Here is a 27,209-nt window from a genome sequence, read left to right on the forward strand (position 1 = left end):
CAAAGCAATCATCCAAATAGCAATCACCCAACTCAAAACAAACAAACAAGAAAACATCCGAAACACCCCCAAAGACAAAGCCCAGCATCTCTGAACCCCAATATCTGGCTCATCCCAGTGTCCTGGCTGTCACCTTGTGTTACTCAGTCTCTGGAATGCTGCCTGGTCAAGATGGGGTTAAGGGCACTTACTTGATCATCTGTGGCACAGTGACCTTGGAATTTTCTTCAAATGCGTTCATCATGAGCCCATTGCATCGGATGTTATCCACACACTGGAATCAGAGAGAGGACCCCAGGGTCAGAGCTCTCCATTCCTAGACCCAGGCCCACCAGGAGCTCTGCCAACTGTAAAGTTCACATGCCTTAGTCTGATACAGGGTCCTCAAACTTCAAGGGCATTGTCCTGGCAAAGGCAGGGTCAGCGTGGAGCATCCTTTAGACTTTGGCCAGAAGTCAAGTCTCAGTTGAATGACCTTGGGGAACTTGACCTCAAGTCTTAGTTTCATTATATGCAAAGTGGGGATAATGACTTCTACCTCACTGGGTTGATTACAAACAACCATTGGGATGCAAAATGAATGCATCTGACACTGACCATTCTGTTGCTGACCTCTGGGGTCCGGTGTCAAGGACAAGATCAGATCCATGGTGATGTGGGATCTCTCTCCTGGGAGGCCAGCCCAGCAGGACCTCTGCACCCCCTGCACAAGGGTGCTGAACTGTTCTCTCTGTCCTCTGACCACCACAGTGCCAACATTTGGATGCTGTGGATGGTTTTCCATATGAAGAATCCATGGGTGTGGGGTCCTGGGGAAGGCAAGGCTACTGGCGGGAGGGGCACAGATGATTGTACGTTTCACTCGGCCTCCAAAAATATTCAAAATCCAAATTTTGCCTTGAATAGAAAGTACCCGCCCAAACAAAAATAAAAGCTGCATCTCTTGGGGGGGCTGCCTCTTTTCCCCTGCACTGTCCCCTGCCCTGGGTCTTCACATTTCTGCCATAAGAGGGTTTCTTCTTGGCATAGCAATAGGGAAGTCTTGGTGGCACATCACAGAATCTTCTGGTTTTGAGAATGTGTGTGTTGCAGGGAGGAGGGTGTCAAAGTCATTGGGAAGTAGCAGCTGAGAGCTGGCACAGTGGGTAGTGGAGCTCTCAGGCCCAGACTTCTAGGCAAGGCCCGGACCCCAAAGAGGGAGGCTCCTGTCATTTGCATTTCTCAGCCCCACTTCTCCCACCCATCTGACAATCTCTCTAGCTTTGGTTCTACCAGCAACTCCAAAACAAAGAAGACTTGGCCATGGGCTCAGAGTGTTATGGAGGCAGGAGGGCTTGGGGAAGGGGCCAGAGGACTCCCACCTTGACCCATTCACTGGCATCCACAATGGCTGCCAGGAGGGCAGAGGCCTGGTGGGCACCCTCCGGGCAAGCAGCCCTGGGCCTTTGTGGCTGTGGCTCACTGGGGATGTGAAAGGGCCAAGCTCAGGGTCTGCAGTTTTCTCTACGGTTTTCTGGGTGTTTTGAAGACATGTGGGAAGACTCAGAACAGGCACGTACTATGCATCATCCCACCCGCCTTACTCCTCTGGGACTGCGAGGTGGGCAGGTGGGCCAGAAGGAAGGCTGGGAGCAGCAGTCAGGGGAGCCTGGAAGGGGCACAAAACCAAGAAGGTGGGGAGCGAGCAAGGGAAGCCGTCCTAGGTCCCATGGAGATACTGCCCTGCCCTTTCAGTTCCTACAGGCACAGGCCTCCTGCAACCCTCTAGACCATGGGGGGCCACCAACCTCCCTCCCCTTCTGCTGTTGGCTGCGCTCCTACCACGCCACCCCACAGAGAGGATGGCCAAGGCTCCCAGCTGCTGGGATGGCACATCCCTGACCCATCACAGGCCCTTGCTGGGCTCAGGGAGGGGCCTGTCCTGGGGCCTGAACCCCGGTGCTGCTGACAGCCTCTTTCTAGACTCAAGTCTCACCCCTTGTACTTTAGGCACCCATGGGCACTCTGGGTCTGCTCACTGGTACCTGGGAAAGTCTGTGCTTCCTGGTTAGTGCTCCAAATAGGGTGAATGACCCTAATGCTTGCAGCAGGCCAAAGCAAAACTAAATCTTCCGTGTGCATAGTTGAGGCTGGGTTTGATCTTAGGTAGCTGCCCCAACTCACTGAAGAAGCTACCCTTGGCTTTCAGGGACACCGTTCTCTCGCTGTGAACATTATTACATCTAATAGGCTCAGACTTTTCTGTGCATCTCAATGACCTGGGGCATGTACTAAAATGCAGATTTACAGGTCATATACCAACAATTTAGATCTGTAGGTCTGCAGGATAGTGGGGAAAGGGGAGAAGGGTCCAGGAGACTGAAGTTTTTAAAATCACCTCGCTAGGTGATACAGATGCAAGAGGGGTTTCCAGACCACACTTTCAAGGTGACCCAGGGGACTGCACACGGGATGGACCAGCTGAGCTCAGCTTTGGGTAGGGCTGTGGACTTGGAAGATTCTTGCATCTTTCTCTGCAGAACAGTGCAGCTACTCCACCGCCCCCACCCCCCACCTGCCACCAGCCAAGCTCCTGACCTGGTTAGGCATGAAGGGACCACTCGCTTTCAGGAACAGGTGACGCTACTCACCTGGCTGATGTCACTGGTCCACGCTGCCTTCTCCTGTCTGGACGAGGCCACTAGGATGACTGTAAAGGGCGGGGAATCCTTTGGCTCCACCCCGATTTTAAAATCCAAGTGATCTATGTCTTGGCCGGATCCTTTGGCTTCCAGTTGTAAAACATAAAGTTAGCAGCACGAACGTGGACGCTTTTTCAGTTGGAAAATGTTTTAGTGGTCCCTGTCGTACGTACCGGTGGAGGCTCTGCGTTGGTAAGGCACCAGGCCAATTGCTGCTACTTTCAGAATATTATTTTCCTAAGTGGGAAATCCCCATTTCGAAGACGGAAGAACTAAGACGTAGCTTACAACCACTCAGGGGCAGTTCCGGATTCAGAGCAGGAGAGCCTTTAGGAATCACAGTCTGCCCTCTGCCCTTATCACACCAATGGAGGTGAGGTCGCCGGCGAGGACTTGCCCAAGGCTCCCAGCAGGGTGGCGGCCAAGCCAGGGCGGGGCTAGAATGGGCCTCACAGCCAGGCCCTCCTGCTACCCCAAGGTGGTTCTGGGGCCAAATGAGGAACTTCAAGATCTTAAACTTTTATGGATTGGGCTGCACATTTAGTTCAGTTTAGAGCTCCCCAAAGCAAAAGTGAATTCTAGGTATTTTTGTTACTGCTCTTAACCTGAAAGTTCCTTGAAGTCTTGAAAGCTGTTTGTTTGGAAAGACTAAGACCACAGCTTCAAGATTCTTTTCAATGCACTCACATTAATTGGGGGTGCACCGAATGGGTTAATGGTGCAAAGCGCCTGCTTTGGTTCTGCTTTGCTCTGAAGCTCTATGGCTGTGTGATGTTGAGGTGGTTTCCTTCCCCCTCTGGGCTTCAGATGTCCTCCTGTACAACAGGAGTGGGACTTGATTTCTCTGAGGTTCCTGTCCCTTCCAGTTGTGACATCTGAGAATTTTAGGAGTCCTTGCTGGGCACGGGGGAGCCCATTCTCCTGGGACTGTGCTGGAGTCTCTGAGAAGTGGGTGCTTGTGTGTGGGTGTGTTTCAGGTGGGGGATGCTTGTGGCCATGCTCCCACTTCCCTGGGCCTAAGAGGGTAAAGAGCTTTGGGCCCTGACAGTGCCACTTGAGTCTGGGCTTTCCTGTGGACCTGCTGTGGCCAAGATGAAAGAAGGCTGCACTGGTAGGAAGGCTCCAGGTAAGCTGCCTCCTTGTTTATTCTTCCCTTGGGGAACCACTTGGTTTGGCCCTTATTGGAAGGGCACGAGGGGAGCAGAACCCAGTGGTAGCAGGGGCTGAACAGGGTGTGTGCCTGAGGGCGTGTGTGTGTGTGTGTTTGCCAAGTGTGTGTGTGGCAACCCCCAGGCCAATGCCCATCCCCATGCCATGCTGGGCCTGCGATGCTGAGGTGCTTCAGACACAGCCCACCCCAGGAGGCCCAGTCTGAGGAGGGAAAAGAGCACAGGTCCTGCTGGTGTCCCCACAGGGCAGGGCATCCAGAGGCATCTCTGAGGGTCTTGGCTTGGGGTCAGTGAAGAAGGGAGACGAGTGCCAACTTTGGCCCAATCAAGAGAGAGTAGTGATCCCACCCCCTAATCTGAATAATGACCCCACCTCCAATTCTGATGCCTTGGGAGATAAATCCCATCAAACATCACAGCACCAAGGACTTTGCCCTCCATGCACTTCCCCCTTCATTCCCATTTGAGTTGTTCAGCCCCTTCTCACCGAGGTCTTGCCTCCCCTCCTGGCCCCTGCTAGGGCATGGTTCCCTCTCTCAGGACCCTCAGCCCTGCAATCCCTCTGTCAGTGGCCCCTGCACATTCTTTCCTTTTCCACTGCAGGACAGAGATAGGGCTGGGTGTCTCCCTGGCTTCCAGCACATGGCCCCGAGAGCCCTTGTGCATGTCACACACAGGTGCGTGAATGAGGGGTGCTCACTGAGATGCTGTGACCCCAAAACCTAACAGTGCCAACTGGTCCAGCAGCCCAAGGAGCTTGGAAGGAACCAGGAAGGTGGATCAGGGCCATCACCTGCTGGGCTGGGAGCTCTTTCTTTAAAGCCTCAGGCTCTGGCCTCTCCACACCTTATTGGAAGTACGAGGGGAGCAAAGCCCAGCTGTAGCAGGGACTGAACAGGGTGTGTGCATGAGGGCATGTGTGGACCTCCCCTCTGCACTTCAGCATCCTCCCTTCCTCCCAAAGAAACCAATGCCTGGCCCAACCTTTAGGAGTGAGCGTGTGTGTATCTGTGCAAGCACACACATGCGCACATGCCGCTTTCACACTCACCTTCCTCCTCCGTGCTTTCTGGCTCCTCCAATAAAGTGCAGTCAATGAGGGATATGACTCCATTCTGAAAAAGAGCAGCAGGGGCCGCTTTGGATTGAGAGGTGGATGTGCTGGTTTAGGAGTCCCTGGATGATAGGGTTGGAAGGGACTTTAACAAGAAGCATCCATGTATACACACAGATGTATGGATATATTATATGCCAAGTGGGTATTTCTCTTTTTCAGTGGAAGGACCTTATCTTCATATAAGAAGCTCAATGAAGTGGGTCAAAGGGGATTGTCTCAGAGAGGCCTTCCCCAAACCAAGGTTGAGTTCTGGCCATGGGTGGAGCAGCCAGAACCTGGCCTGCTTGGCTCCTTCTTGCTTCCACAGCAGCTCCAGGGCATCACTTCATAGCCCTAAATCTGCAGAGGTTTGAAATCCCCCGTTTTAGGCCAAAGCTATCAGGTTACCCACAGGAAGACAGAGGTTGGTCTTATGGGTATTGTAATTCTCATTTTACAGGTGAAGAAATGAAGACAGAGAAGTTGCATGTCTTGTTCAAGGTCCCCTGGCAAGTTAGCAGTGAGTCTGGAGAGAGCCTCAAGGGCCAGATCCCAGTCCTGGTCAGTTACTTATTTTAATTATTAGGAATACCTGGAAAAATGCCTCCCATCCATGAGTGTGTGAGCATCTCTTGGGTAGGAGGTCCCTTGATATTGTAGTGAGAAATAAGAGTGGCCACAGCTGTGGTGGTTTTAAGACATGTTCACAAATTCTTTCACGTTTCTCTTTTCAAAAGGCAAAGCCTAATTCCCTTCCTCTTGAGTGTGGGCTGGACTTAGTGGCTTACATCTAATTAAAAGAATAAATCAGAAGTGATGGTGTGCCACTTTGGAGACCACATTCTCCTGCTTGCTGTCTTGCTGTCTCTTGCATCACCTGTTCTGGGGGACACCAACTGGCATGTTGTGGGGAGTGGTCTATGAATGAGGAACTGAGGCCTCCAGCTAACAGCCATGGAGGTGTGTCATCTTGGAAAAGGATACTCTGGCCCCATTTGAGCCTTCGGAACACTGCAGCCTCAGCTGACATCTTGACTGCAAACCCCTGAAATGCCCTGAGCCAAGACCACTCAGGTAAGTTGTTCCTGATTTCCTGACCCACAGAAACTGTGAGGTAATAAATGTTTGTTTTAAGCTACCACATTTGGGGGTAATTTGTTACATAGCAACAGATAAAGTAAAACAATAATGAATGATAATGGAGACCTGGCCATGTGACTAATCTACATATGAAAATGCTTGCAGAGCAGGCTGCCCCTTGGGAGGCAAAGTGGACCACCAAACCCTGTGTTTGACTTCTTGCTTTGCTCTTTGGTGGCCTTGGGTTGGCCCCCAGGACTAACCCACTGGGCCTCAAGCCTGCCCAGTGATGTCACTGAGCTTGATCATTTTGAAAGCCCCATCTAGCTCTGACATTCTCTTACTTCAGGGTCTCAAAAATTCTTACAGTCGTTTTAAATCTTGCAGATCTGTAGTCTGCCCCCTTCAGAAAGGACTTAAGGCATCCTATTGCCACTTGTGATATTTCAAGAGAAGTGATTTGAATTTTAGCTCATGGCTATTGAAGACTAGAGCATAGTGATTAAGAACACAGACTCTGAAGCCAGACTGGCTGGGTTCAAATCCCAGCCCTGTCACGTGCTGGCTTCTTCTGTTTTGCTTCCCTTATCTATATAAAATGGGGAAAATGATAGTATCCGTCTCAGTGGGCTGTTCTGGGAATTAAATATACATAATGTATTTGAGCGAGTTCTTGCCCCATAGTAAGCATTATGCAAGGGCTTGATGTTATAAATACAAGTTCATTATTACATAATTAAGAGTGACAATGTCTGTTATCCAGTGAGCAGTGTGTACCTGACACGAGAACTTCCTCACTTACTCCTCACAGCACTCCTGTGAAGGAAGTATTTCTACACCCTTTATGCAGATAAGGAAACTGAAGCCTGATAAGGCCATGTGACTTGTCCGAGGTCACCTACTGGTGGGTGGCAGTGCTGGGATTTGAGTTGATTTCTGATTCCATGCTTTCAACAATGTGCTAAGAGACTTTTAAAACTAAAAACACCTGGGTGCGGTGGCTCACGCCTGTAATCCCAGCACTTTGGGAGGCCAAGGCTGGTGGATCACCTGAGGTCAGGAGTTTGAGACCAGCCTGACCAACATGATGAAACCCCATCTCTACTAAAAATACAAAAATGAGCCAGGCATGGTAACAGGTGCCTATAATCCCAGCTACTCGGGAGGCTGGGGCAGGAGAATGTCTTGAACCTGGGAGGCAGAGGTTGCAGTGAGCAGAGATTGCACCATTACACTCCAGCCTGGGTGACAAGAGTGAAACTCCACCTCAAAAACAAACAACCCCCCCACCAAAAAACCCCACAAAAAACTAAACACAAACAAGCAAACAAACAAAAAACTCCAGATAAAATAAAACTAACATAAAAACATGCTTTTGGATTTTCAGAGCCTTGGTGTCTTCAGTTTAACCTGCCTCCACTGACCCCCACCACACCCCCAGCCTAGACAGAGATCTTATCAGTAGAAACTCCAGAGCTTATAAATAATGAAAGCGTTTCTTGATACATAATTTGGTTAAAACAGAAGTATTCAATATTTGTAAATTAATTTCCCCTTGTGCAGCCAACCAGCTAATTTGTGGCCATGTGAACATAAGCAGTATATTCCCTGAAGCCATTGCTGGGTCTGTTAGCTCTGCAGGAGGTTATGGGCCAGGCATCCAGGGTCTAGAAGAATGGTTTATCTGATGCTGTGGCTTAATTAAGAGCACCCTCCGGGCCGGGCACGGTGGCTCACGCCTGTAATCCCAGCATTTTGGGAGGCCGAGGCAGGTGGATCACAAGGTCAGGAGATTGAGACCATCCTGGCTAACACAGCGAAACCCCGTCTCTACTAAAAATACAAAAAATTAGCTGGGTGTGGTGGCGGGCGCCTGTAGTCCCAGCTACTTGGGAGGCTGAAGCAGGAGACTGGGGTGAACCCGGGAGGCGGAGTTCCCAGTGAACCAAGATTGCGCCACTGCACTCCAGTCTGGGTGATAGAGCGAAACTCCATCTTGGGGGGAAAAAAAAAGCACCCTCTGGCCCTTTCCAGACCACAGTGTGTTCAGGCTTCCAAGGTGATGAATGCAGGGCTGGGGGGACTGTAGCTTACAGAGGCAAGTGCTTCCTAATTGACAGCAAATCTACATCCACTGTGAGCTCACTGCTAACTTATCTGTGCAATGTCTCTGTGAGGGTCAATGTCCTCATTTGATAGAGGAAGTGTGGACAGGGGTGGGGGTCTTTTCCAGGGTCACGTGTGTGAGGGATGGAGCTGGGACTGATGGTGAGCTCAGAGCAATGAGACAAGCAGTGGGCTGTGTCGGGGGACAGGAGATCCTGCCCAGGCCACAGGCTTTACAGCAGAGGTGGCACTTGAACAGGCCTTGAGGTATGTGAAGGTGGTCTGCCAGGGGAGAGGAGGCTGTATGGCTGAACAGACAGCATGAGCAAAGGCCCTGGGCCTATGAGGAGTCAGGAGCGGGTCTGAGATGCTCATTCCCTCCACCTTTAGGGATGAGCTGGTTAGCTGAGCGTCAGGGCCTCACGCAGGGCTGCAAGGTCCTGAGGCTCTGTGTGGAGCAGCTCAGCAGCCTCCAGGGCTCCTGTGCTGGAGGAGGGGATGCCTGAGAAGGTCACTGGAAGGGGCTCTGTCAGAGCTCCTTTGGGGTGGAGATGAAAGAAAGGCTCCGAGTGATGCCTTGGCCCTCAGCCAGTGGAGGCCCTCTACCCTGCCCCTCACATACACCACACACAGACACAAAAACACATACCACACACACAGACACACAAACACATATCTCACACATAGACACACACAGATACACACATCACACATGCAAACACACACACACATACACATATACACACCACACACATATCACACATACATACACAGAGACACATGTACACAAAAACATACACCATACAGACACACACACACATACACATATACCACACCCACCCACCACATACATACATATAGACATACACAGATATACACATAGATACACAGACACATACCACACACATATCCACCACACCTGTACACAGAAAGACAATACATATACACACATACATATGCTATATACCATACACACACACAATGAACACATACAAATGCACAGAGACACAACACACATAGAGACAAACACATACACACACTATACACAGATACACACATCATATACACAAATACAGACACACATATATACACACACATACATACACACACCACACACACAGACACAAACACATATACACATACATACATACTGATATGGTTTGGCTGTGCCCCCACCCAAATCTCATCTTGAATTGTAGCTCCTATAATCCCCATGTGTCATGGGAGGGACCCAGTGGGAGGTAATTGAATCATGGGGGTAGATTTTTCCCATGCTATTCTTGTGATATTGAATAAGTATCACAAGATCTGATAGTTTTATAAAGGGCAGTTCCCCTGCACATGCTCTCTTGCCTGCTGCCATGTAAGACATACCTTTGCTCCTCCTTTGCCTTCCACCATGATTGTGAGGCCTCCTCAGCCATGTGGAACTGTGAACCCATTAAACCTCTTTTTCTTTGTAAATTACCCAGTCTCAGGTATTTCTTCATAGCAGTATGAAAATGGACTAATACACACAGAGAGATATAAACACATGCAGACACACACACATATACATACACACCATGCACACACACACATGCATATACACATACACACACACACACCACATATACAAACACACAGACACAAAAACACCACACATACATACACACAAACACACACAGACACACACACATGCCTTTTAGGGGTTTGTCCAGGCCCTCTGGCTCCTCTGCCCAGGTGCCCAGTGTGGGGAATCTGAGGCCCTCAATTCTCACCTTCCCATCTCCTAGGATTTCCCTAGTGGAAAATCGGTCAAGTTTTGCTCGCTCCAACTGGCCAAACTATGGGGTGTGTGTATATCTATGTGTGTGTGCATGCACATGTCTCCGACACCCCTGCCCACCACCTGGGCCCATAGACCCTATGGCCAGGACAGCGCCTGCATGACCCTGGCTGGGCAGCCCCCAAGCCCCTCTCCCCTAGCCCTTACCTTGGTCAGGTGAAGCTTCCCTCCAGAGCCTCTGGTACAGATAATCAGATGCTTAGAAAACAGAAAGCACTGTCGTTCGCCCTCTTTCTTTAGGGAGAGAGACCCCAGGCGCCCCCTGGTGATCTTGCCCTTTTCAGACATGGGCACCTGGATGAGGGAACCTGTGGGTGTAGGAGAGAAACCCTGAGCCCATCTCCTGGGGTGACCTTTGCCTCTGACCCAGCCTTGAAGGTTGAGATGCTGGGGCAGCAGCAGTGGGACAAGTCCATTCTGGTTTCCAGTGGCAAATGTGCCCCTGGGATGTTCCTTTAGGCCTCTCTGCAGGGCCAGATGGCCGGGGATTGAGAGGTGATCAGGGAAGCTCCAAGCAGGGCCCACTGACATCCCAGCCAGGGGCTAGGGGCTAAGCAAGCAAAGGAACCCCATGTGGTGAGAGTGAAGGGCTGGGCTGAGGTCTGGGGATGGCAGGGAGCTGAACAAGTTGGAAGCTGGCTGCAGGCCCCGAGGGGTTAACAAGATACATTGCACTCCTGCTGGGAACTGCTTAGGGCAAACCCTGCCTCCCATCCTATTTGTAAAAAAGATAGCTACTAAGATTAAAAAAAAAAAAAAAAATTGCACTCCCGTTGTCCACAGCCATGGCAGACATTACCAATCAATCACTGCACTATACTGCAGAGCCCAGACAGAGCCTCTCAGTCCTCAGCACAGCACTCTAGGAAGCCACTACTGAGCAGAGTAGGTGCCTGTCATGAAAGCCATTGCTGCCCTACTCTGGTGTACCCACCCTAATACCCTACAGGCCCCCTCCCCACTGAGGTCCACAACTCCTCACTGTCCCCAGGATTCAGGCACTCGAGGCCTTCCAGTGGTCTGGCTTGGGCACACCTCCCAGCCTGCACTCTTACCATTGTCCTCTTCTTCTGCCTCACATGTAGTTCAGGGTCAAGTTAGCCTGAGGGTCACTCTTAGTTCTGAAAAGCCCTTCCTTTACTCTGTCTTCCCTGTGAATTCCTGCTTATCCTTGGGAAAGCCCTCGTGATTCTCTTGGTCCTGCTCCAGGCCACCACTCTGCCTCCTGCGTCAGGGAGATCCACCTGGCACCTGGTGTTCCTGCGTTTGTCCTCATGACTCTCTTCCTCTGTACAATAGGCTTCCGGAGGGCAAGGCTGAGGCTGTTCTCTGAGTGTCCCCAGAACCCCCTGTACGTCTGGCATGAGCAGGGCAGGTATCAGTGTTGGCTGCATGACTGACAAGTGAGAAACGCCTTGTATAATCCACTCATTTTGTCTCCAGGTCCAGCCCAGCTGGAGAGGGAGAAAATGCCTTGGCTCAGGGTGATGGAACGGATTTCTGGTCTGTGGGGATACCGCCCACCCCAGGAGGGGTCATTTCTTGGGCTACTTCCAAGCCAGGTCCACTTGGGGTTCCTTCAGAGGGGGCCTACAATACTACGTGAGAATATTTCTGGCACAGAGAATGCCCAACACAGCCCAAGGGGAGCTGAGAAACAGGCAGGGCTGGCTCTGAGCTCATCAGGTCACAGGGTGGGCCTGGGGAAGGAAAGGGGCCACCACACACAGGGGCTGGGACAAAACTCCGAAAAGGTGATACCCTTGTCCAAGGCAGCTGCACAGGCCAGCGGGAGGTGCTAGCAAGTATTTCATTAGGCAGAGAATCCCAGGGCTACAGAGAAGGGACTCTGGAGGTCCGTTTGAGGTGGAGGTCACCTGTGAGGCATGCCAGCAGGAGCTGAGTCTCCCACAAAACATGGAAGTTGAATGTGATGAATTTCCAATGCATTGCAGTTCTGATGTCAGTCCCCTGAGACACAGAGAGCCTTCACCCGCCCCTCTCAACGGGGCTGTGCCTCTCAAACACTGCTCCCAAGGTAAGCGAGGCTGAAGCGTGGGAAAGACCTTCTACCCATGAGAACCACCTTCTACCCATGAGAACCACTGTGAAAATGGTCTCTCCAAAGCAGCAGAGGATGATGAGGAAAGGACAGGGGATGGACCCAACACTGACCTCCTCCCAGACACTGAAAATGCTTCCGACTCACAGAGACAACTGTTAGCTCCTCATCCCCCGCCCCATACTTTCTCCCCAAAAAGGACACGTCGATGTTTACTATGACATACAATAGACAAACCAAGGCCATCTGGGTAGAATTCTGTTTACATCTGGAGAGAAGGAAACTGTGAAAACCAATAATATCTGCATCTATATGTATAGATACTGACATCTACATATAGCTGTTGCATTCCGCCAGCAGCCTGGGAATATTCTGCAATCACATTGGCAGGTCTTGGCATGTGGCAGCCAAACCAACTGGTGGCGTCCCCGAGTGCCGCCTCCCTCCTGCTGCTGGGGCCCACCTGGTGGGGGCAGGGGATACAGGGTGCAGAGGCCATACCTTGTCTCACAAAGGTCTGGCTGGTGTCCAGGAGGATCTCACAGCCTTCGATGATCATGCGCTCGATGGCCAGGTTTTTCCGGATGTTCTCCGTCTCACTTACTTCATCGTGCATTATTCTGTGGGGATGGGAAACTTAACAGTCAGAGACAGGCTGCCCCTACTTCCCAGGGAGGTGAGAATGCCAGGCTTCTGGCCAGACCTAGGAAGAAAGCCTGGCACATGGATTCTCAGGTGGAGTCTGTGGTCATGGAGGGGAAGGGAGTGTGCATTTACTGAGTGCCTGCTGCATGCCAGGCACTTCATAGGCATGACCTCATTTTATCCTTCTGACAGCTCAAGGAGGCAAGTGTTCTTATTTCAGAAAAAAGAAAACAGAATTCAGCAGCTATGAAGCAGATCTGTCAGATTTTAGAGTCTGAACTATGTAGAACAGACAGCAGGTGCAGCTCAGCACTGGGAAGGATATGGGAGCACAGGAGACATCCTGTATTCATGACCCTGACACTCATCCTTCTACCAGCCTTATTCCCATCCCAAGAACAAAGCTCATTATTCCCTCGGGGCCTTTGCACTTGCTGTCTCCTCTTCTTGAATGTTCTTTCTCCAAATATTTGCATAATTGTGTCCTTAATATTGCTTGGGCCCTGAAATGGCTTACCTTTTGGAGCACCTGGCAATCCCGCTGGCTCAGGGGATGACTGACCTTAGCTTACTTCTGCAGGCTCTGGCCCTTCTGGGAGGGAATATAGACAACTCCCCTATTTCATTCTCCGACTGCTGTAATACCCCTGGTCTCCAAGAGATGGCGCCATCCAATAGCTTTTACAAAATGGCGTTGGTGGGAAAAGGTGGGTGTGAGCTGCCAATTTTGCCTTGGCGGGTTTCCAGGAGTCTTGGGAAGGTAGTGAGGAATTTGGAAGGGGCAGGGTCTGGGGAGTGGGGAAGGGGGGCTTCTGGCAAAAAATACCCCACCTACTCCAAGAAAAGTACAAAACCTTTTATCTGCTGCTGATGCCTAAATTTCCACAGTTAAGACCAACAAGAAGGCTGGTTAATATGTGTGGCTTACAAACTTCTCTCATAGACATTATTCAATTTAAACCCCAAAACAAAGATGACATTGCCTCTTCCGGAGCTGGGTCTGTGCTTAACTGAATCAGCATGACATTGACCAGATTCCTCAATCCCTCTGATCCTTAGTTTCCTCATCTACAGAATGCTGGGGTGAAGGTGGAATAAAAGGGATTTCAGGTACCTGCGCATGCCATGCCATGCCTGACACGTGACAGCTGCTTAAATAAAGGGTAGTAGTGATTGTTGTTGCTATTATCATTGGTTGCAAAAGAGTTATTATTATCTTTTCTGGTTGAGGACATGCATTTTAGGCTTAAATTCACTAGACTAGCGCTTTGATAAATGGACGAAGGCCTTTAGCTGGAGTCTCTCCCTTGGGAGCCTCAATTTCCCCCTTTCTTCCCCAGCAATGCTCTTCTTGGAAGCCCAGGCCCCTGCTTGATGTTTGAGAGGGAGGCACCTCTGGACACATGCTAGTTCCCTAGAGATGGATTCATTATGGAAGTAGCCAATGGTAATTAAAACCACTTCTCTTGATGAGGGTGGGGTTTTGAGGGGGAAGCCTGTGTTTGGCAAAACACAAGGGGAGTAATTCCAAGGTAGCGAAACTAGTTTTCCTGAGCAGGTGTGGTTTACACATTCTAAGTTCCAGCCTCAGGTGGGGGTCTGTGTTTGGGACCCATACGCGCACACACCTGGGGAGCTCTGGGAAGGCGGGGGGAGTTTCAAGGCCGTGAGGCTCCTGGGAGCCCTGGAAATGATGACTTGGGTTATCAGTGAGCAGAGAATATAGGGGTCAGGACAAAAAGGTGGGAGGAAGGCCCAGTCCCCAGAGGTGGGGAGTGTTTCTGAGCGCAGCCTAGGAGGGGTTTGGCTACCTAATGGCTTCCTGCTTGTGGGAGCGTGAGAGGAGAATTAAAGGGATGCTGTCATGGTGATAGGAAAACTTTCTGTGCCACTTGGGATGGGTTCAGGGCCAGGTACAGGCAATTGGGTGGGAGAAAGGAAGAGTAGGCCACACACCTAGGATCCCGGGGATAAGGGATCAGGGTCTTATGTCAAATACCTTGGCACCATGTGCCACCTGCAGCTCTGTTTGCAACAGGATAGTATATCCCTAAGCAAGGAGGAGCCTGCTGCCTTACCTGAGTCCCAAACCTTCTCCCTTGGGGAAGAGTGTGTGGGATTTGGATCCCTGGGCATGGGAGGACTGGAGTCCCTCCACTTTCCTGCTCGGTGGTTCGTTACCCTGCAATCACACCCTGATGACATCCTTGCCCTGATTCTCCACTCAGGTGTGCAACTTGGCTGGGTTGTGGAAGAATCAGGGGGCAGCCTATACCCTGTGCTGGTCCAGCCTGGTCCTCCCTCCACCCAGCTGGGAGCTGTGGCCTGATTGGCTGCCCCTTGCCGGCCTCAGGAAGGCTTTTAGGGCACTGAGTGTTTGGCAGTGCCCTGGGTAGGGCCGGGGCTGGATCCCAGGCCCTGCAGACTGACCTTCTTTGTAGCCTTTGGCAGCCCAGTTCTGACCACGAGGCCCTTCCTCATCTTTTGGTCTTCCCAGGGTGCATACCCCCAGGCTCATCTTTTTCCTGCCCAAGCTAATTCCCTTGGCAATCTCATCAGTGCTGTCGCTTTAAACACCATCTGCAAGCTGATGATTGCCGGATTTCTCTTTTCCCTCTGCTCCAGACTCGAATTCCCCAGTCCCTTCTTGTCATCTCCACTTGGACATTGAATTGGCAACTAAGTTCAACATGCCCCCAAGAAAGCTCCTGAACTCCCCTCCAGACCTGTCCCTCCTGCAGTTTTCTCCAGCTCGGTTGATGGCACCTCCGCCCCTCTGGTGGCTCAGCCGCACATCCTGGAATCACCCTTGACTCTAGTCTTTCTCTTTTCACATCAAATCCATCAGAGAATCCACCTTCTGTTGGTTCCACCTTCAAAATGCATCCAGGACCTGAACCTCTTCCTGGAACCTCTTCCTGGATGACCAGTCATCTGCTGCCTGGGGTGCTGGAAGAGCCCCCTCGGTGCTCCCCTGTCTCTGCCCTTGCAGAGGAAGCTTCCCTCTGGGCTTCAGGGGCTGAAAGGGGGCCAGGTGAGGGGCCTTGACCAGAGGACTGGGGCACTAGATTGGACACGCCATGTGCTTATCCAGCCACTGCCACTACCTGCCTCTGGTTAACTAGAGCCTCCTGTCACCCAGGACCCCCTCTGGGCCTCCTATGGCCACAGGTTTTGACACATTGACACTGGAGAACAGAGGAAACAGGCAGAGAGTGCCTGGGAGTCCCGGATAGTCCCTCTCCTGGGAGGTGTTGAGTGCCCAGGGCCCTTCCTCAGGCCCCATCTGTGCCAGGGATAGCACAGCACCCAGTATTCCTGCCTACCAGGGCTTGAGTTGTAACCCCCTCAGGACCACTCCATGGGACTCTGCTTTGAGCTGTGGCAAGCTTTGCCCCTCCCTTACAATCCCCATCTGAACTCGAGCTTTGTCAGGGGTTCAGCGAACTCCTGGTGAGGGGCACCCTCAGCCCTGCCCTGTCTGCCGGTCTGGTGCACTGAAGAGCCAGGCCTCACCTGGACAGCTCCTCCAGTTTGGACTTGGCGTAGTCCAGGCTGTTGCGCTCAACGTGCTCATGAGGCGTGTGGGCCAGGAGCTCATGGAGGGTCAGGATGTACCTGGGGATCTGTGGGCAAGTGGGAAAGGTGAGGGTGGAGAAAGAGCCAGGGAAGTAGGGCCGGGGAGTAAGGCAGCGGCAGACAGGGAGTGAGCAAGAGAGAGAGAGAAAGAGGGAGAGGGAGAGGGAGGGAGGGAAGGGGAGAGAGAGAGAGAGGTGGCGAGGGCAGGGGAGAGAGGGAGAGAGAGAGAGCGCACGAGCATGGGGTGCGGGCCGGGGGAGAGAGAGAGAGAGAGAGCATGAGGGTGGTGGTGGGAGAGAGAAAATGGTTCTTTTAGCCCAGAGGACTCCCATGAGCAGAACCGAGGAAGGAGACAGGCTGCCCTTTGGTGACAGACTCTAACTTGGAGGCTCTTCCAGGGTCTTGTCTAGGGCTCTGCTCTGGCTGAGCGTGGGGTGGGGTGCTCAGGAGCCAGGAGAGAAAGGTGGGGTGGACAGGCCCGCAGTCAGCTTGCCCTGCACCCAGCATTGTCCGCTGCTGGCCCTAACCACCTCCCCCGCCCGCTTTGGCAGCCCAGAGCTGGGGTGTGTTAAGCACTGTGTCCCCACTGCCATGGTCCATCCCCCATGCCTGCCTCCTTGACTCTCCCCCACCCAGGCAGGGCCGGACGCCACCTGGAACATGGGGTAGGTGAGGAAGGTCTCCAGCGTCCTCTCCTCGCAGTCAGGCTTGGCCTCGTAGTGCTTCAGCAGCTTGTCAAAGTCACGGTTCTGCTTGCAGTGGGCCAGGATCTGCAGGCTGTACTGGTGGTTGCGGACGAACTCTTGGTAGATGTTGAGCATAGGCAGCAGGATGTCAAATAGGTCAGCTGGAAGGACGAGGCAGTCAGCGGGTGGCCAGGGCAGCTTGGTGGGGACAGAATCCCCTAGGCCCTTGGCTCCCCCAACTATACCCAGAGAGGCCAGGGGCCAGGTTCAAGTTCCCCAACCCAGAGACAACTCTGCTCTTGGGGATGACTCCAGTACCACTGCCCTATCCAGCGCTAGTAGGTGGGCCCCCATCATTGGGACCACATTAAAATCACAGACTCTTAGAGATGTGGGGCCCTGTCTAGTTGACACTTGTGATGGGAGTGTCAGAGAGAGGAGGCAGAGTGGGCACTGTGGGGTGCCACCTGGATCCCCCCAGCTGCCAGGAGTGCTGGTGGCCGATGGCTCTCAGCTGGGTCCCTCTCCAGGCATTGCCCTCAGCTGGAGGAAGCTGCCTTGCCTGGTCTGTCCTCCTGCTTCAATTCAGGACATCAGTGTGAGGCCACCCCTTCTCCAGAGCTTCCTGTGGGGTCGGCTGAGGCTTCTGTTGCAGCTGGAAGGCTGCCCAGTTCCTCCCTCTGCCTGCCCCCATGCCCTATGGCGCTACGGCCTAGGACACTCCCCAAGAGGCCTTCCTCCCTCCTGGAGTCTCCGTCCTGAGACAGAAGTGGCCTATCTGAGGTCACAGGGCAAGTCAGCAGCCGGCCTGGAGCTGGGTCTCCTGACCTCCTGATTCCAGGGATTTCCTACCATATGACACATGAGTCTTTGCTCCTTCGTTCATCTGTCATTGTCCCAGCAGGGCTTCCAGGCTCTGCATTATCTAGTTCACCAGGTGGGGCCCTTTCTGGCTATAGTTCTGTCTCAAGCTTCCTGGGTATATAACTTGCCTTTCCAGTGCCCCCAAGTCCCAACCAATCTCCCCAAATCTGCCCTTCAATGATTTGATAGGCTGGGATGGAGTCATGTGAAACATCTTCCTTATCTTTATTTATTTATTTATTTGATGGAATCTTGCTCTGTTGCCCAGGCCGGAGTGCAATGGTGCAGTCTAGGCTCACTGTAACCTCTGCCTCCCGTGTTCAAGTGATTCTCCCACCTCAGCCTCCCAAGTAGCTGGGACTACAGGTGTGCACCACCACACCCAGCTAATTTTTGAGTTTTTTGTTTTTTGTAGAGATAGAGTTTTACCACGTTGGCCAGGATGGTCTTGAACTCCTGCCCTCAAGTGATCTGCCTGCCCTGGCCTCCCAAAGTAGTGGGATTAAAGGCATGAACCACTGTGCCTGGCCTTGAAACATCTTCTTTTTTTTTCTTTTCTTTTTTTTTTTTGAGATAGAGTCTCGTTCTGTCACCCAGGCTGGAGTGGAGTGCATTAGTGAGATCTTGGCTCACTGCCACCTCTGCCTCCTGGGTTCAAGCAATTCTCCTGCCTCAGCCTCCCGAGTAGCTGGGACTACAGGTGTGCACCACTACACCTGGCTAATTTTTGTAATTTTAGTAGAGACAGGGTTTCACCATGTTGGCCAGGCTGGTCTTGAACTCCTGACCTCAGGTGATCTGCCTGCCTCAGCCTCCCACAGTGCTGGGATTAAAGGCGTGAGTCACTGCGCCTGGCCAAAACATCTTCTTGTGAGTCCCATTTAAGAAAGGAAACATGGTTTCCTTGTAATCAACTCTAGATGGTAGCTCATGTGATGGGTGTCCGACCACCTGATGGACAATGTCTTCATCAATGCAACTGCAGAATATGCGGACCCCATCTTTCTAAGGACACTTCTTATTTTGACCTTAGAGAAAAGCACAGGTCTTTGACTTGAGAAAAATAATAGTGCCTACTTCCCCCTGGGAAGCCTCAATGCCTGAGGGCAGGGGAGCCCTGGAGAGCCAGGCCTGGGCCTGCTCTGTGCCCTCCACCCATGCAGCCTTTGCTATTCCTTTACTTCCCTAAGCCACTTTCTTTGCCTCCATCGTGGAGGTGACACCAACACTCACCTTTATCTACCAAGTTAAGAAAGTGAAACAAAAAAGAAAGACATTTGGTACAGGCTGAGGGTGAGATGCAGGAGGTTCTTCTGTCTGTTGCTTGTGGAGCTAGAGCAGTGCAGCCATCTTGGAGAACAATGGGACAATATGTATGAAGCAAGAGCCTTTCATATGTTTGGATTCTTTGTTTTAGCAATTCTGCTCATTGGAAACTTATCCCAAGGAAATGATCTCTAATATGGAGAAAATTTCTTATGAAGAGATGATTATTTCTAACAACAAAAAATTGGAACAACTCTAAAAGCCAACCATAGCAGATGGTTAGATAAATGACAGTGCCTTCATGGGTACTGGAGTATTACACAGCGATCAAAAAGCATGCTTTTGGCATGAGAAAATGCTTATGGGATAATGCTAAGTAAAAGAAAAAAAAAACAACACACAGCAAGATACAAATTCTATATTCAGTATGTTTGCAATTATGTAAAGTGGAAAAAAACCCAAGATCTATGCACAGAAAAAAATGGGAAGAAAACACACCAAAGTGTTTATAGTGGTTATCTTTGGGAAGCAGAACTATGCTTGATATTTTTAAACATTTTCTACTTTTATGGGTTCTCAATTTTTTTGAAATGAATGTGTATACATTCTTTATAAAAGGGGAAAGTGGATAGGAAACTAAAAATATATCATTTCCTCTTAGAAATACAGCATTTGCCAACTTGTCTTTTCTCTTCTGCCCCCTCTGAGGGATTCTGTGGGTTTTAAAAAGTGACACTCTATTATGCTCTAGAAGGACAAAACTGCCCCAGCCTTTTGGGGTGGCCCCTGGAGGGGGACTTCTCTGGGGGCCTCAGTGAGGGCTGACTACTCACCCAGGACCAGCGTGGGCCAGCTGGAGATGCGGGCCTTCAGGCCTTGGTAAAAGATCTGATGTAAAAACATGATGGTTTCGCTGAAAGAGAAAGCACAGGGTCACCTCTGCCCCAGGGACTTCCTGCTCCTCCAGAGGTGACTGTCCCCAAACCTCCTGCGTGACTTCAGCAGCAAACCCTTTTCTCATGTGAGACCTTACGTGAAAACTGCATCGGCAGGATGGATGATACAATCCGGAGGGGCCTGGTGCTAAATGAGAATGCAGGCCCCTAGTTAAAGAATTACTAAGCATTCCCAGATGGTGACAGCACAGCATTAAATCAAGCCCAGGCTTGTCTATGCATGGGGTGGCACATCCACGGGCCGGCAGAGGGCAGGGAGCTGCTCTGGCCAGTGGCTTCTGTCTCCTCAAGTCCCGGCCTGCTGGGCCCCACACCCCCTCCCCCAAGGTATCTTGGAGGAAACCAGGGCTCTGGCAAACACGAGTAAAAGCCATGGATCAACAGAAGAGCTAGAGTTTGGGATTAGCACAGAGAGGGGCTGAAATCTGCCTGATGCCCCTTCCCGGCTGTGAGACCACGAATAAGTTACCTAAGGTCTCCCAGGCTCGAGTCCTTCTGTGTAAAACATGAAGGTGAAACGAGGAGGCCCCTGGAAGCAGTGGGACAATTCGAGTGCCCAGTGCACAGGAGACGCTCAGCAAACGCTAGTTCCCCAACACCCAGTGAACGCCCCCGCTGTTTGGAATCAAAGTCAGAGAAGCCAAAAGACCCAGAGTCCCGCTGCTTGCAAAGCCCCTGTTTTGTTGCCACATAACGTGCTGAACTCGTATTCTCATTGGCAGCTTAGCGCAGGCTGGGTACAGGCAGCCACGTTTGCCGGGCCTTCCCCCCAACCCGTTTTCCACCCACTGCTCCCCAAGCAGCTGGTCCCAGAACACAGTCCAGGCGTCTCCTCTCCCAGGACAAGCTGTGAGGACTGAGAGAACACCAGAGCGAAGCGGCTTCTGCTGCTTCCTGAAGGCACCCCCATTCCTTCCTGCCCAACCATTTCTCCCCTGCTCCTTAGCTCCTACCACCTTGGAGACCTGGGGGTTTCCCCCAGATGCCCCCTAGGCTCTTTGTGGGAAAACTGAGGCCCAGAGAGAGAAAGTGAGTACCTCAGGAATCAGCCCCTGAGCCTTTGGGACAGCCCCTCTCTGTCCCTGGAATGTTCTGCTGCTTTCTTTGGTGGCATTCTCCACGGCGTGCTCTGGGCTCCCTCCCGCCTCTGTTTCTCCAGTGCTTTGTTTGGCTGTTTGAGGCACCTGGTGTTTCCCACCTTGGGGTGCTGGCCCTTCTCCCAGCAGTTTGTGCTCTGAGGCAGCCCTCCTCCATCTCACTGTCTTAGCACAATGAGAGTCAAGGGTGGAAGACATCTGGTGAGCACAGAGATGCTCCAGCATCGAGGTGGTGGGGGGCAGGGCACAGGGGCCAGTAGATGGAGGGGGCTCAGAGGTTAGAAGCTCAGGACCTCAGAGGGATGTGAAATGTCCTGTGCATGCCTGCTTTGCAGAGAAATAGGTAGGGTGGGGAGAAAGAGGATGTGAGAGAGATAGCAAGAGAGAGAAAGGGGTGAGGGAGGTAAGAGAGGAAGGGAGGGAGAGAGAACAGAACAGAACACAACACCTCCAGGCTAAAGGGCAAAACTAGCAACTGCATTCCACAGAATATATAGAAGGAAAGGAAAACTGAGAAAGACTGAAACCAATGCGAACTTAAAAACCCAAGCAAAGACTTTGAGCTCTCACTTCTAAGTGTGGATCCCACCAGTATTGTGAATTGTCTGTCATCTCCCTAAAGTTCCAAGAGAAAGAGTCCCTCCAGGTATGGCAACTTCTTATGACCCTTGGTAAGGCTGGTTTCTGTCTGGCTCTGACCCCCAAATGAGTTTGTTGAATGGATAAATGTTCCAATTTTAAGAATTTTGGGAGTCCACATGTGAAGACCCTTCAAAATGCCCAATAACAAGAGACCAACCCAGGGGTGCATGAGAGTGCAGAGAGGGAAGAATGTCTGCCTTGAGGTGGGAGGCAAGGAGGTCAGGTCAGGGGACTCTCAGGGGTTCTTGAGGGAGCCATATTTGGCAGCCGTCCCCAATCTTTTTGGCAGCAGGGACTGGTTTTGTCAAAGACAATCTTTTCACAGACGGATGGTGGGGTGGGGGCGGTGCAGTGGGGGGATGGTTTCAGGATGATTCAAGTGCATTATATTTATTGTGCACTTTATTTCTATTATTATTATTATTATTATATTTTTGAGGTGGAGTCTTGCTCTGTTGCCTAGGCTGCAATGCAATGGCACAATCTCGGCTTACTGCAATCTCCTCTTTCCGGGTTCAAGCGATTCTCCTGCCTCAGCCTCCTGAGTGGCTGGGACTGCAGGTGTGCACCAGCACGCCGGGCTAATTTTTGTATTTTTGTAGAGACAGAGTTTCACCATGTTGGCCAGGCTGGTTTCAAACTCCTGACCTCAGGTGATCCACCTGCCTTGGCCTCTCGAAGTGCTGGGATTACAGGCATGAGCCACCATGCCTGGCCTATTTCTTTTATTATTACATTGTAATATATAATGAAATAATTATGCAAGTCACCATAATGTAGAATCAATGGGAGCCCTGAGCTTGTTTCCCTGCAACTAGATGGTCCCATCTGGGGGTAATGGGAGACAGTGACAGATCATCAGGCATTAGATTGTCATAAGGAACATGCAACCTAGATCCCTCACATGTGCAGTTCACGAGAGGGTTTGTGCTCCTATGAGAATCTAATGCTGCTACTGATCTGACAGGAGGTGGAGCTCAGGTGGTAATGTGAGCAATGGGGAGTGGCTATAAATACAGATGAATCTTTGCTCGCTCATCCACTGCTTGCCTCCTGCTGTGGGGTCCAGATTCTAACAGGCCACAGACCAGTGTTAGTCTGTGGCCCGGGGGTTGGGGACCCCTGATATATAGGATCTTGACATATGTCTAGTTCATTTTAGATAACCCTGAGTACTGCCATGGCAAGACTTAGGATAGCCATTCCCAGACAGCTTCAGCACAGCAGACAACTGTCAGGATGGACCAGGGAGGAAATGAACCTTCTTATATCCCAATACTGCACATGCCTGTATAGCAGCATATCAGGAACATCATAAGCTAGAATTCTAAAAATATAGTTGATGAAGCCTCCATTTCTAAGGTTAAATTTAAAGAATTTCACTTGTAATCCTACTACTCAGAAATTACTATCATTGCCCAGCCAACTAAAAAAATTATCTCATTTTGACTCGATTTGCTTAAAAAAATCAAATTATTAATGGGTTGGTTGAACATTTTTCTTATATATTGGCCATTTGTATTTCTTTTTAAAAATTGCCTAGTCATGTTCATTGCTATTTTCTCTCTTATTAATCTTTTCTCTTATTAATTTTAAATAACTATATTAAGTGTATAGTCTGACATCTATGTTGTAGACATCTTTGCTCAGCTATTTGCCTGTTGATTTTGTGTCTGGTGTTATTCTGAAGCTTTTCCATTTTTCCTTGTAAGGCAGACCATTTTCTTTCTGCTTGGCTTGGGGAATCATATCTTCCCCCACTCCCAGACTGCCTACATACTCATGTATAGATTATTTTATTGTTTCATTTTTACATGTAAATACTTAACTATTGTTTGCTTTGGTGTACGATATGAATAAGGGAGCTAGACATAGCCTTTCCCTCAGTTTGGTTAGTCAATTGTCAATTCTGTTAATCAAATATACCAGCTTTTTACTAGGCTGGTTTTTCATAGTTACCAAATTCTTGCCAGGTGAGGTGGCTCACACCTGTAATGTCAGCACTTTGGGAGGCTGAGGCAGGAGGATTGCTTGAGTCTGGGCACTATAGGGAGACTCCGTCTCTACAAAAAATAAAAAATTTAGCCAGGCATGGTGGTGCACACTGGTGGTCCCAGCTACTAAGGAGGTTGAGAGGATGGCTTGAGCCCAGGAGGCAGAGGTTGGCAGTGAGCCAAGATCACATCACTGCACTCCAGCCTGGGCAACAGAGTCAGACCCCGTCTCAAAAAAAAAAAAATTCTAATATATGCTTAAGTCTCTTTCTGGACTTTCTATTTTATTTTGTTGATCTTGGATCAGTCTTAGGTTGTTTTTATTACTTTGCAATATATTTATAAGCCTTTATAATATACTTTAATTACAGGTAGGGAATTCTTTCATTGTTGTTTTTTAAGAACATTATCTGTTTGTATGCATTTATTCCTCCAATTGAATGTTAAAATCATTTTGCTAGGCTGCACTTTGATTGGTATTACATTAAATTTACAGAACATTTTGGGTGAAATGACATCTTTATGACACACATCTTTTCATCCAGCTGCATCTGTCTACTATGTCTTTGTTGATGCCTCATCACATAGGTCCTTTGTTTATTCCTAGACAGTTTACGTTCTTGTTGCTATTTCTCATAGTATATTTTCTAAGTGGTTGCTGTAGATATAGGGAAAAGCTGCTGTTTTTTTTTTTTTTTTTTTTTGAGACAGGGTCTTGCTCTGTCCCCCAGACTGGAGTATGGTGGTGTGATCTCGGCTCACTGTAGCCTCAGCCTCCTGGGCTCAAGTGATCTTCCCACCTTAGCCTCCTGAGAAGCTGGGACTACAGGTGTGCACCACCATGACCTTCTCATTTTAGGTTTTCTGTAGAGATGGGATCTCCCTATGTTGCCTGGGCTGGTCTTGAATTCCTGGCTAAAGCAATCCTTCTGCCTCGAAAGTGCTGCGATTAGAGGCATGAGCCACTGTGCCCAGCCTGATTTTGCTTATATTTTAACAACATGAACTCCTAATAGTTTTTAGGATTTTTTTTATTGACCCTGACCTCAGGTCTACCCCACAGAGCTGCTTCTCCTTCTTCTCTTCTCATCAAATAGCAGCCCTTCCCACCAGCCTCTCAGATAGAACCTGGGAATCACCTATCACCTCCTCCCCCATCATCCCTATATCTACTCCATCAAAGCTGCCGATTCTGCTGTCTCCTGTCTGTTGCATCTGCCACCCCTGTCACCTCTGCCTAGACTGTTGTCAGTGGGCCCCTAACTGGTCTTTTGCTTCCATTCTTGCCCTTGGTCTACCCATTCTCCACATAGTGGATTCACCTCTTAAAAATCGAATCTAATCGGGGGAGTGGCCTTAACTTGGCCTTCAACGCCCTGTAGGAACTGCCTCTGTTTGTCTCATGGGCTACTCCCTTTTCCCTATGCCTTCTTACCACTCTGGCCTTCTGTTCCCTGGATTTGCTTTCTTCTGCTTTATGGCCTTTGCACAGGCCATTCCCTTTGCTCTCACCACCCCCTTTGTTGGCATAGCTCTTCTATTTATCAGAGCGAGAGCGAGAGCTAGAGAAAGAGAGAGAGAGAGAGAGAGTCTGTGCACATACAAATGTGCTATTTTTAAAATCAAGTTTTGGTAAAAAAAATTGGGAAGTTTTTCACTTTTCTCCTATGTTCTATAACAGTTTAAATAAAAACGATTATTCTTTTAAAATGCCAAGTTCGTTGTGACTCTCTAAGGGGAATATACCATGCACCTTTCTCAAATCTACATGACCCCTTGAAGGTGGAATACCTAATAACGTCTTGCAGAACTAGTGTTACATTCACTCGTTCAACACATAGTGATTGAGTACCTACTGGGTGTCAGGCACTTGCTCAGACAATGGTCTCCCTGTGTCTAACTCCAGCAATGATAAAAACAGAAATAGTCCCCATCAAGGCTGCTGGATGTACAATTCTAGTGGCCACCATTCACAGCCTAGTGTATGTCAGGGGTTGGCAAACTATAGCTCATGGGCCAAATCTAGCATAGCCGCTGTTTTCGTATGGCTTGAAAGCTTAGAATAATTTTTACATTTTTAAATGGTTGAAAACAAAAGTTTTTTTGTAATATAGCCACACCCATTTGTTTTTGGATTATCTGTGACTGCTTGGTTGTAACAGAAATGGTATGTCCCACAAAGTCTAAAACATTTACTACTTGGCTCTTTACAGAATAAAGTCCGCTCATCCCTGTGCAATGTGAATGGTGTCCCCAGAATTGTACAGTGCACAGTTGGTGCAGCTGTAATCTATGGCCCTGTCCCACTCACATTGAACAGTTAATATAGTGAAAGACCTAGACACAAAAAGAAATCTTTATTTAAGTGTGATGCATGCAACAAAGAGAAGCATAGGGGCTCTGGGACAGCACGACCAGGGGACATAAGCCAATGGCAGCAAGGGGCGTGGGGGTGGTCAGGGACATGGCATCCAAGGAAAGACATGAAGAAGAGTATGATTGCTGTTGGAAGGAGAGTAGGGTAGGAAGAATGTTCCAGCCAGAGAAGTGGCCTGACTGCAGGACATGTTCATTTTGCCTGGTTCCCTCCCTGAGCCCAGAAAGGGGCATGACGTACCCAAGGCCAGTCCAAGGCAGATAGGGCTGGGCAGGGGCAGGACAGAACCAGGCCCCTTCATTCTTGCCCCCACACCCTGCCTGTTGCATTGCACCAGTCACTCATCATGGGTTTCAGGGCCTGCCCCTCGTCACTCTCCAGCCCATGCAGACAGGATGAATTGATTGTGGCAGGCTCCCCTGCTGAGCCTCATCATTCCCTCAGCTCAGGGCTCCAGGCAGCCACTGCTAATCAGTCAGCGCAGGAAGCAAGATACAAACCATCTGCCACCGGGACAGGATGCCTCTTGTCATGGGCAACACCTGTGGTTCCCTGCACATGGCACTGGGCATGGTTTTTATTAAAGGGAAATAGCTCGTCTCTAAGCTTATTATCTTGGCTGAACAAAGTTGGCTGCAAATGTTTAGTTCAAAGATCTTTTCCCCCCTATTTGAGAAGTACACAATTAACGCCCTCCCCAGCTCTGCAACATCCTCAATGAATCTGCCAAGCTTCTCTCTTCCCAAGGACCTTTTAAAATGAGCTTCAGTAAATTAAATCACCAAATTAGCATCAGGTTTCTAATGTGGCTGTATATTTCAGCCTAAAAGCAAATCTAGGGGACAGCTACATATGAAAAAGCTTTCCAGCAAGTGAGCTGGCAGCTCCACCATGGCTTATGACACACAGACCTCTGTGCTGTGGTCTGAGGCAGGGAGAGCAGTGAGGTTCACGTCCTGGATCAGCCCCCACAGCGTGGACAGCAAGTGAAAAGGTGGGGCTCACACACAAGGGGGAGTTCTCCAACAGAGGGTGCATGCCCAGACCTGTGCTGTAATGACCCACACTCATTAGCAGTGGG

The 27,209-nt window shown here is 50.1% G+C and overlaps 1 protein-coding gene across 6 annotated transcripts in view; it reads right to left on the bottom strand.

Moving 5' to 3' along the window:
- RASGRF1 (Ras protein specific guanine nucleotide releasing factor 1) overlaps positions 1–27,209 on the bottom strand; it is a 127,282-nt gene that overhangs the window by 50,521 nt on the left and 49,552 nt on the right. For all 6 annotated transcript variants that reach the window (XM_030814885.1, XM_030814884.1, XM_030814883.1 and 3 more), the window contains exons 6-13: positions 19,896–19,975; positions 16,900–17,093; positions 16,184–16,293; positions 12,524–12,642; positions 10,108–10,268; positions 4,902–4,965; positions 2,631–2,767; positions 192–274 (exon numbers count right to left, since the gene is read on the bottom strand). In XM_030814885.1, coding sequence (XP_030670745.1) covers positions 192–274; positions 2,631–2,767; positions 4,902–4,965; positions 10,108–10,268; positions 12,524–12,642; positions 16,184–16,293; positions 16,900–17,093; positions 19,896–19,975 — 948 coding nt within the window. The remainder of the gene's footprint in view (positions 1–191; positions 275–2,630; positions 2,768–4,901; positions 4,966–10,107; positions 10,269–12,523; positions 12,643–16,183; positions 16,294–16,899; positions 17,094–19,895; positions 19,976–27,209) is intronic.

This window comes from Nomascus leucogenys, chromosome 6, assembly GCF_006542625.1.
Source record: "Nomascus leucogenys isolate Asia chromosome 6, Asia_NLE_v1, whole genome shotgun sequence".
In the NCBI taxonomy this organism is placed as follows: domain Eukaryota; kingdom Metazoa; phylum Chordata; class Mammalia; order Primates; family Hylobatidae; genus Nomascus; species Nomascus leucogenys.